Below are 11345 nucleotides of genomic sequence, written 5' to 3'. Positions count from 1 at the left end.
AACGAGAGTGTTCCTTAAGACGTTAAACGGCATTTTCCTGAGCTAACAAGCAGTCGTGGGTGCTATTGTTTTGCAGTGTCACTTAATAGCGAGCTTAGACTTTTGTCATTTGGATGGCTGTGCTTTTAAAAGCCCAGTGTAAAATGGCACACACACTGCATTTTTTTCCGAGCTGCAGGAGGCGGGAGGAGCGGGGGATAGTGCAGACTGTAGGGACACTGCCCTCCTAGCCAATCAGAGCACGTCTGCTTGCCATCGCAAAGTTGTTAACCCCAGAGTCTTCTGGCTGCCGCTGCCTCCTCTGCTTTTAATCTTCTGTAGATATTTCTCCGATTTTTCCCAGACGCCCACAGATCCTGGGGGAAGCCACCCCATTCAGCTACCGATCATGGAAGAAAGTATTACTTTTTATTTACCAAAAATTGTAAAGATGTTTCAAGATCCATATGCTGCCTGGAGGCTGTTGTTTCTAGGGACACAAGTATCCAGCCTATATTGTTACAATTATTTTTCAAGAACTGGCTTCTTCTTTGCCTACGCTAATGGTAAGTTTGTAATTTTAAACATTTATGTCATTAAATATTTAAATGAGCCACCAGATAAAAAGGATTTTCATTGTGTTTCTTCTTACAAAACCAATCTTTGTATTTTTCTTTAGCTTTGATCTGAACATTCCACCTAATCTTGTCTAGTTAATCTTTACCAAAAGAAAAAAAAATAGTTTTTTTATTAAAGCTAAATATTCATAATATAAATTATACTTTAATTACTGTGAACTACGGAGGAACTCAGCTATTTCAAGATGGACTTGTTTTGTGCCAGCAATGTTGGATATGCCAAATATGTGCATATCCTCTTTATAAAAATCATATATTACCTAATGTGTCCAGGACTAAATTGTCAGCTGGTGAACTATGGCTGTAGTTTTGAAATTTTTTTTTAAGGCCTATTGTGGTTTTCTTGATGGATCACTCAGATACAAACTACAGAAAAGCTGCCCTTGGTATAATGAAGGTGGAGATTGACATAACTGGGTTTATATTAAGTTATGGCTGTTACTAAATAGTGGATCTTTTATTTGCTGATCAGATCTAAACTTGTATTCCATGATGTTAATTCTTTGATGCTCTTCATTAGATAATCTTTGCAGATCTATCTTGTATTTCTCCAAAAAGGTACATTTGGGAGACATTTTGTAATTTTTGGCATTTTTCTAATTTTTTTTCTTTTTGCACACGGTGGGAGATCTTTTTTGTTTTGCATTGATCTGTGTTGGTGGCGCTGTAGTGCTCCTCAACAATCTATGTCAGTTTCACTAAAGAAAAAAGGAGGAAAAAGAAGAGGTGGGGCAAGATTTGATCTATTCTCTTATTCTTTTTTTTTCCTTAAAGAAAGTTTAATTTGGTCAGAGGAAATTATTCAGTTGTATGATTTAAATGCTTTCCGTGAACTGGGAACTGTGGGTGAGAGCAGACATGTCGTCACAGCCAGTCCGGGGACCATCAGGGACAAGCATGCAGTTTGCAGTTGTGTTTTATCTGATGTGACTATATCAGAATTCTTCAATGATAAAGCTGTTGGTTTTTCCTCAGTAACATTTTGCATTTTCCTTATATTACGGTATTATACATTTTAATGTCTTTTCAGTTTAACAAAACGTTGAGTTTTAGTTCACTGAACATTGTAAAAGTTGAATTTCATTTTGAACCTAGGGATTTCTTAAATTACTATTCTAAGTTTCTCATGGGAATTTACTAGTAGTTTGACATGTAATATTACCTACATTGTTGTTTGTTTTATTTTGAAATTATACTTCAATTGAATTAGTGTATATACTTACTTTAAAAAGAGCAAATATTTTTGGAATAAGATAATTCTTTAAGAATATGTATACAACTGCTTTTAACTTTTAAAATATTGGTATCCCATATCTAAATTCAGCATAAATCTTTTCCATCTTTGTTCTTACTGAGTTATCTGATTAGAGAATATGGGATTTAGGCCCAAAGCCTCACAAGAACAAAAATGTATATTATGATTTGACATAGGTTTTATTGGTCTCTGTGAACATTTTAGTTGTTTATAAAGATAGTAAGTATATTCTTCGTTCAAAAAGAAAGTGGGAAGAATCAGTAGTTGTACCTAAAAACATATTATTTTGGCAAATAAAATAAAAACAACTGAAATAGTATCCTAGACCACCTTTCCATACGATTGAACAGATTATTTCTTGAGAGAGTAAAAATTTCTGTGAGCTTTTAAGTTTTTTTATTCACTTTGAAATATAAAAATGCTGTTTCACTAAACATTTAAAATTCTGAAGAAAAAGAATGTGTGTAAGTGACTAGGAATAGTATTCCTGATTTTTGTGTCCCTATAATTTACCTGTTTAGGATCCTTTCCTTGAACTTAAAAAATAATCATATATTATGCCCACATTTTATTTATACTACGCTATAAAATTTGAAAATATTCACTGTGACATTTTATCTCTTTATAAAATTTAGATGCCCCCATCAAGACTAGTTATGACATTATAGATTATTTATAGAATGAAATACTGCAGGTATACGTATATTATCTAATCCTCTGGTTATGATGGAGAGTTTAGTTCTCTAAAGTTGATCTACTGAATAAAATATACTCGCCAATATGTTTATTGCTAAAATATTCTGTAATTCAGCTGGTGATATTTTAAATTTTAATTCATGGAAACTAAAGCTGTTTCTATAATTTAGCCCCCTTTTAAAAACAAACTGATGCTATGAAGTCCATATGTAGCTATGCAATGCTCTTTGTTCTCCAACATCATTGACTATTACATCATTGATTATGAAGTAACCATTATAGTTCAATCTTCACTTTAAAATATCATCTGTGGATATTTATATTAAAGATATTCTTCCATCCATGACTCTTACATCACTATGTAAGTAAAGAGGTTTAAATTTATGAAGAAAAAAACAATTCATTATTTTATATTATTCTCCATTTTAAAAATTCACCTTGTGCTTCATTTTAGCTCTTGATTCTGTGGATAGTCTTTTTGTAACTGGCAACATTTTTGTAGGCATTTGGCTCATGAGTTTGGTGTGATTATGATTAGAACTATTATCTTAAACACTGTTTTCACAAAAATATTTATTAAATATAGCATTTAGAGAATTGACTTCCACAGTAACAGTTGCTAAATCATGAACAATAAAGAATTCTTTTTTTAAATCTCGAAATGTCATTTTAGTGAACAATTACACACTTGTATCTTTCTTAAACACAATTTAATCAAAGATCTTAGCAAGTAGCAAAATTGACTATATTAAAATATATTATTTTTTCACCCTGCCCATCTCTCTGATGGAGGGAGGGGTCAATGAGTAGTGAAATGGCCAAAAAACAGGTTGTAGAAAGAAGAAATAAATGATACCAAAGGCATGGAGAATCTGTAAATCAAATTCTAAACAATAAAAAATGAACTTGAAATTATAGAGCTTGATCAATAACAGAAATAAACTGAGAATTTTATTAAGACAATGCAATGAGAAAACATAATTTCTTAATTTATTAATTTGTGTTCATTAGTATTGCTAAAGATTGAGAAAATTTTCAGGTTAGCCAAACCTATTAGGAAAGATGAGTTAACAAAAGGAAGAAACATTTATAGGGACATTAAGATGACCTAACATAAAATGCTGAAAATATTAGCCAGAACCAATCTCACATACCTTGGAATGAACTTTTTTAGAAGAAGGAAAAATAGCTAAAAATTTTCCCCTCTGAAAACCAAGTTCAATACAGACCTGAAATTGTATATGTTTCTAATTCTACCCACTGCTCTTGCATATTTACCTCTGCCATTTTTTGACATATTATTACTTTCCATGAGACTATTCAGATTACTGTACTCAGCATGATTTTGCAAAGGAAGAGAAGGGGGAAATAATAGACAAAGTCAGTATTTGTGTTATGATTTTGTTTTTTTTTTTCTTTGAAAAATAGTCTCAAATGGAGAATCTAAAGAGAAAGTAAAGCAAAGATAATGGTTTCTTTATGAAAAAGATTAAAGGGGTGTACTTTATATTTGATTTGTTCACATTCATTTTTATTTGGAGGTTTGTTTGTTCTATATTTTCCTCCTATCTATTATGTGCTATTATGCTAAGACACTAGGAGACAATGATAAGAAAAAGAGGCAAGGATCCCTCATGGAGTTTATAGTCCAATATGGTTCAACTTTCTAAGGATACTTTACATCTAAGATCTTACATGTGGGAGGTTCCCATTTGGGAATAAAGGTCAAATAAGATCTCTGGAGTAAATTTTTTTTTTTAATTTAAATCTGTTTATACAGGATTTAACAAGTGTCCTTCTAATGAAGGACCAATATTTGGATACTAAATAAAATATTCACACATTGAGGGGAAAGTAGCCCTCAGATTCTAGATATGACCCAAAAAGATGCTACATAAATAGTTGGTTACCTAATGCACATTCTTATTGCAAAATGAGAAATAAAACATTAACTTATTTGCTTGAGAAGAGAGACGGAGAGGATCATTCTGGTAGTTGGAATTTGCAGCATGTCCTTCTGAGGTCCATTTAATGAAAACTTTTTTCAAATGTGGTAGAGACTCCTTTTGTACATCATTTTTAATGATGTACACAATTAAATTTTGTCATAGAGCCGATGAATCCATACTAAGATGCATTATGTCATTTAGTTTGCTTTCATACTAATATAGAATGCTATTGATAGCGGCATTAAAAAAAATCGATCATTTCAACCTAATTAGTAACCAGGAGGCAAGCCAGATCTAGGTTGGGTTCAATAGCTCCACAGCGTTATCAAGTTCTTTAGTAGGTTTTGTTTTTTTTCTTTGCAGTAATGTTAGTGCTGTCTTTCCTCATAGTCACAAGGTGGTTGCTGCAGCTCCAAGTATCATATCCTGATATTACAATTTCCAAAGGGAGAAGAATTTCTCTTATACATCTCTTAATAAGTGAAGAAATTCTTTCCAGAGGCACACAGCACACTGCTTCTTATAGCTCACTGGCCAGTTTGTAGGACATAGTCATACCTATCCAGTGACTGGCAAGGAGATTGAAATGACCATGATTGTTTTGGCTAGGGAAGAGCTCTTGGAAGAGTGAACACTTACTGAGTATCCAACGTTCAATATGGTCAGCTCCTATTTGCTTTGTATAAATTTTAACTGCTTTCTATAAATATTCTTGAATGGTAAAACATGAATATCTGTTTTCATAAAGACCAGACTGGTCACAGATGCAGCTAATTTAAAAAAAAAAAAAATCTAAAAACAAACATTTAATTAGAGCTTACTATGTTCCAGCCTCTAGGCTAAAAATGCTACTTTTATTATCTCCTTAAATCCTCACACAAACCTTGGAGATAGAACAATTATTACACCCATTTTATAGATGAGGAAACTGAGGCTTAGAGAGTTTGGGCCCAGTTACATAGTAAATAAAAAGCTGAGGTTTGGCCCAGGTTGCAAAGTAACTGAAAAAGCCGAAGTTTGAACCTGGGGAGTCTGAAATCAGAGTTTGTTTACTTACCTACTCTTCTATATAGTCACATTAGATATTTGCAAATTTATGGTGTATAAATTGACATATTTGAAATGTACTGTGTAATGTCACTGTTTCAAAGAATCCTCTAGTGAATTATTTTATAAATCTAATAACCTTTTCATAAAATGAGTAATTCCCCACTTAATTTATATATATCTGAATGTTTATATGTTGAATTTGCTAAAGGCACATTGGTACTGCATCTTATCTCTTCAGGAATACCTCATGAAATTCTTTTAGAAGTTGAATTTTTATAGGGAGAATAAAGATCAAAGATTGGGAAGTCTGTGAGACTTTATTGAAGTGGGTAAACTCATAATTCACAATGCTAGGTCCAAATATTGGCTTATATTTCACAACTTACAAGGTCAACTTTATGTACGAAATGTTTCCATCTTTACCAACTTTGAGATGTATGGAAGTTTTCAACTCTGGGATATTTTGGGGGGATTCAATGTACTCTAGGTCAGGGGTCCCCAACCCCTGAGGCACAGACCGGTACCAGTCCTTGACCTGTTAGGAATCGGGCCACACAGCAGGAGGTGAGCGGTGCAGGGGTGGGGAGAGGGGCGGGCGGGGGGGGCGGGGACAGCGAGCGAAGCTTCATCTGTATTTGCAGCCGCTTCCCAGCGCTAGCATCACCGCCTCAGCTCCACTTTAGATCATCAGGCATTAGATTCTCATAGGAGCACTGGTCCCTGGTGCCAAAAAGGTTGGGGACCACTGCTCTAGATCAGTGGGTCTCAAACTTTCTAAAACACAGATTTCTGGTCCCTGCACCTAGGGTTCCTGGTTTAGTTGGTCTGGGATGGTTTAGATGGCCTGAGAAGTTGCATTTCTAGTAAGCTCAAAGATGATGCTGATGATGCTGACACTGCTGGTCCAGACACCCCTTTTTGAGACATTTCTCTACAGAACCAGATGGTACTTGCTGTGATAAATATTTTGGCTTTTCAATATGCCAAACTTTAAGGGATATCACTTAACATTTGGCAAATATAGGAATAAATACATATCGCAACATTAAATAGTGTGGTCAGGATAGCCTCGCTAGAAAGGGGAGAGTTCAGCAATGACTTGAAAGAAGACTCTTCTTATGCCTCGGCATGAATACCACATCTGAGATTTATTTGCCAACAACTCATGTATGTGTCTTATTTTTAACCTTAAAAAAAAAAAACCAGCAATCCATAACATAAATTATTTTTAAAAGCAGGTAAAAATAGAACTTAGTTGCACTCAATAGCAAGTTACACCTAAAAAGATTTCTGTATCTGTGGCATTTTGCTGGGTTTTCTCAAGATTTATCCCACCAACCGCTAATGCCCTGCATTCATTAACATGACATGGTTTCGATGAGACTGAGAAAGAAAGGCTGCCATGCCAATGACCTATATTTAGCTCTGAAACTCAGGCTGCTGCCCCAATACACTGGACTCTCTCCATCCTCCAAGACAGAGGTCAGAACCTCCAGTTGAAAAACACTATAATGTGCTGACGAGCAAAGAGAACCTTTTCCAAGAGTTTAATTGCTTCACTGCTTCGAGACTTAAGAAATTTTTAGATCTGAAGGACTTTGCTCATTTTTCATTAAAGTACAAAGTCCAAGGAACAGATTGCCAACATAAATGAGTGAAAAACAATCAGCAAATTCAATGTCCCTAACATTTCCAGAAGCCAATATGAGCTTTGAGCTATCCCTTCATACCACTGGAAGCCTTGTTAGAGAAGCTAGTATGAAGTACCCTGAGGCGAGAGTAGTAAATTTAGGCTGATTTGGTCTAGTATCAAAAGGAGTCACTCAGCACCTATTTAATGATAGACTCGGATCATTTAGAACAGCCTAAAACTGCCAAGATTGTGTTGTCCAATACAGTAGTCACTACCCACATGTAGCTATGTAAACTTAAATTTAAATTTGAATTAATTAAAATTAATAATTCAGTAGCTACTCCTGGCTAATGGCTACCAGACTAGACAACAGATTTATAGAACATTTTTGTCTTAGTTTGATATAACAGAATATTATAGACTGGGTGGCTTATAAACAACAGAAATTTATTTCTCACAGTTATGGAGGCTGGGAATTCCAAGATCAAGGAGCCAGTGGATTCGGTGTCTGGTGAAAGTCCATTTCCTGGTTCATAAATGGCCATTTACTCAATGTGTCCTCACATGGGGGGAAGGGGAGAGAAAGCTCTCTGGGTGTCTTTCATAAGGGCACTGATCCCATTCATGAGGGCTCCACCAACAGGACCTAATCACCTCCCAAAGGTGCCACCTCTGAATATCATTACATTTGGGGTTAAGATTTCAATATATGAATTGGGGAGGGGGACATAGACATTTAATCTATAGTAATTTCATGATCGCAGAAAGTTCTGCTGGACAGCACTGATCCTGCAGACCACGGTAGGCTCACACTGCTGCACCAGTGGTTCTCGACTCTGCCTAAACTGAAAATCACCCAGAAACAAAATGGCTGCACCCCATCCCAGGGATTCTAGTTGGTCTGGGATGGGATCTGGGCATAAATATTTTCCAAAACCTGTCCATGAGATTCTAATACGCAGCTGGGGTTAAGAATTGCTAAGTTACACGGTTGAAGTAAGACACGAAGCCTAAAATTTGAGAGATCAGTAGATTAGAATTGTTACTTCTCATTTTAATCTTTCAAAAGCTACAATCCACCTCCTAGGATGCAAGGAAGGTTTCAAACTAAAATAAAGATAACTGAGCTGACCAATCAAGTTCTATGTGATGAAACATTAAGTTGGCTACTCAGTGAACCCCAGCTTTAGCTGGAAGAGGCCAGCCTAATAGCTGCTCTTAAGTTATGTTACATTATGTCCTCAAGAGTGAGTCTTGTATATTGACAGACTATTCTAAAGTTAACTTGAGTTTTTTTAAATTAATATGAAATTTAGTAAAGTTACATATCCAAAGGCAGTTCTTATGTTTTTAAATTTAGTTTACAAGTTTTATCATATTTACAAATCTTGCAATTTTAGAAATGATGGTTCCTTAAAGTTTGGTCTCATCTATAACACTATTTATTAAATACTTTCCAACTTTTTATACTGCATTTATAAATTTACTACATACAATTGCCTCCTTTGTTGCTTACGGAACATTGTCAAGAAGTTAAGAAATGCACACATATCTAATAAATTTAACTTCTAAATACAGCGATTCTTAAGATCTCTTTAATGTTTCAACATTATATATAACTTAGGAATCCTACTCAAAAGTCTAATAGGCTCATCTCGTACAGCATTAGGCCGAATGTTCTTAAAGAGAACAATTACCTGCACTAAAAAATATTTCTGAAGTTAATAGATGCATATCTATGAGGATAACAGATATATATATCCTACCAAACAATTTCAGGTGTTGCCTCTCCAAGTGAATTTTTTTTCGGTCTGCCTTCTCAGTTTATTGAGATTTCTTGATGAGCAGAGGTTTTGGTTGGAACATAACTAGACCCTTGTCTGAGATATTGATGTGGCATGCTGAGCCTTATTTATATTCGCTGTATCAAAAAAAAAAAGAGAGGGAGGGAGGGAAAGGGGAGGGAAAGGGGGATGGAATGGCATTCTGAAAGCTTACTTGCCTAAAATATTGAGTTATATCTTTCCTTTTTTCAAGCCAGGTTAGAATCTGGTCCCCACGCAAGTGGCTACAACAATTGACAAATATTTGGATTTTTTATTTCTTAATGCTCTAGATATATTACTGTCCTTTATATCTAAATCTAGAGACCTCTGAACTTGGCAGAATCCTACATTCCTTCGCAGTCTGTCTTGTAGAGCAATCAACTTTATTTTAGAACAATCAACTCTTGCAGATATTAACAGATACTCAGTTAACACAGAATCTCTCTTATGGCTTTGTCTGACTGTGTGGTCACAATTTCCAACTTTATTCTATAGACAAGGTTTTTTTAACTTCCAGAATAGCTGACTAGAAGCCTCTCCCTACACATTTTATTGAAGTCAGCATGAGAATACTTTAAGTACACAACTTTGACAGACCTGTTTGAGTTCCTAGCCCTGCTCTTTACTACATGTACAACCTGGGGCCAATTACTTATCTGTCCAGACCCTCAGTTTCCTCTTATATAAAACAAGGTAATTTAACCTACCTCATTTAGCTAGTGTGAGACCACGAGTTAGTGCATTTAAGCCACCTAGAATAATGCCTGATATATCATAAGCACTCAGAATAAGCTTTAAGTTCAGGTTGCATAGAGACCCCTGATATCAGGGATCAAAACAGAACTTGCACAATGTGATAGGAATTTTTAAAAATCACCCCATTCATGTGTATAGATATTGCAGTATTAGAGAGGCTCTCATTGTCCTCTCCAGGTACTCTATTGAAAGTCAACAAGTCAAATAGCTTTTCCAAGAACTAAGATGTCTTTGTTATCTGCTCTTCATTTATTAAATAAATCTTCATTGAGCTTCTACTACATTAAAAAACAACAACAACATTGTGCTGAGCCTTAAAGGATTAAAAAGAGAACAGAAGAAGAGAAGCATTTGGGAATTGGGATAACCTTTGAAGGTGATTTTTACCAGAGAACTGAAAGATAGGAAGGCTTTCAACATGTAGAAATTGAGAGAAGACATTCCAGGTAAAGAAAGCAGTGTGAGCATAAGCGAGGAGGAGAGAAAACACATGGCATTTGAGAATAGCGACTAGAAGTCCAGTGTGGGTAAAAAGTAAGCTATAACATGCGGGTTCAGAGCCTGGGAGAGACCCACGACAGTATCTTGGAACCAGCTCAGGTAGGATCTGGAATCTCAAGTTAGGGACTATCTGGATGTCAGTCAGTGGCCACACAATACAAACCCAGACGCTTGTAACTGGCCAGAAAATGCTGATGAGATACATAGGAGGAAACTACCTTGTTTTTTACAGTAATCTGCTTACCCATTAGCCTGGTAGAGGAAAACTCCAATGGTCTGAATCTCTGGCCAGGTAAGTTTTGAAGGGGAGAGTTAAAGAGAAGCAGAAGGGATTGAAAGTTTGGGACAATTTTTAATAAGTGTGAATACTGGGCAGCAGGGGGCAGCATGAGAGCACCTAAAAATGCATAAAAGATTTGCTTCAGTAATATTTCCTGACAATTATGAGTTTATAAGGCTACTTATATTATTAAGAACTTAGGATTCTTTTTCTCAAAATGGATAGAAATTGAAAAGAAGAGAAATAACAGGCTGGCTAATGGCAGAATGATGTTGCTGTTTGAGAGCATAGAAATAAACAGTTGTCTATGTATTCCTTTTAAATGCGTAGGAACTTAGAGTTCATATAAATTTGAAAATGTATAAATTTCAATTAGAAAACACACCTTTATATGGCTCCTTAATATTGTGCATTTTTTAAAGTATGCTCATTCAGCTATACTACGTTAAAGGAACCACTAGAAAAAGTGGGAAAACCCTTGAAAATAAAGCGTTAGTTAAATAATTAATAAAAATTTTAATATACATTCTATTTTACATACCATATATATGGAATTTTAAATTTTTTTTTTTAAGTCTGTAAGTCTTTAGACTTAAATGAAATTTTTTTCTTTATATCTAAAATTCAAGACTATCTACACTAAATTCCATTATATTTTTTTCTGGTGAAATTCACCTCTTATTAATCTTTTTAAAAGTTTGGATGGTAACTGATGAGCAGAAAATTAGAAGTTTCCATGTAGATTTTTTTTTTTTTTTAGCTCTGGTATTTAATTGTGAACT

At 34.9% G+C, this 11345-nt stretch overlaps 1 protein-coding gene across 2 annotated transcripts in view; it reads left to right on the top strand.

The window, feature by feature from the left end:
- The first annotated feature begins 236 nt into the window (after positions 1 to 236).
- The window catches only part of EPC1 (enhancer of polycomb homolog 1), a 90693-nt gene continuing 79584 nt past the window's right edge, over positions 237 to 11345 (top strand). The window contains exon 1 of one of the 2 annotated variants that reach the window (XM_025048640.1): positions 237 to 545. In XM_025048640.1, coding sequence (XP_024904408.1) covers positions 543 to 545 — 3 coding nt within the window. In that variant the 5' untranslated portion in view covers positions 237 to 542. The remainder of the gene's footprint in view (positions 546 to 11345) is intronic. The other variant, XM_025048639.1, reaches the window with a different exon arrangement.

The sequence above is a fragment of the Pteropus alecto genome, unplaced genomic scaffold (genome assembly GCF_000325575.1).
Source record: "Pteropus alecto unplaced genomic scaffold, ASM32557v1 scaffold605, whole genome shotgun sequence".
In the NCBI taxonomy this organism is placed as follows: domain Eukaryota; kingdom Metazoa; phylum Chordata; class Mammalia; order Chiroptera; family Pteropodidae; genus Pteropus; species Pteropus alecto.
This window is presented reverse-complemented; position numbering and strand designations above follow the sequence as displayed.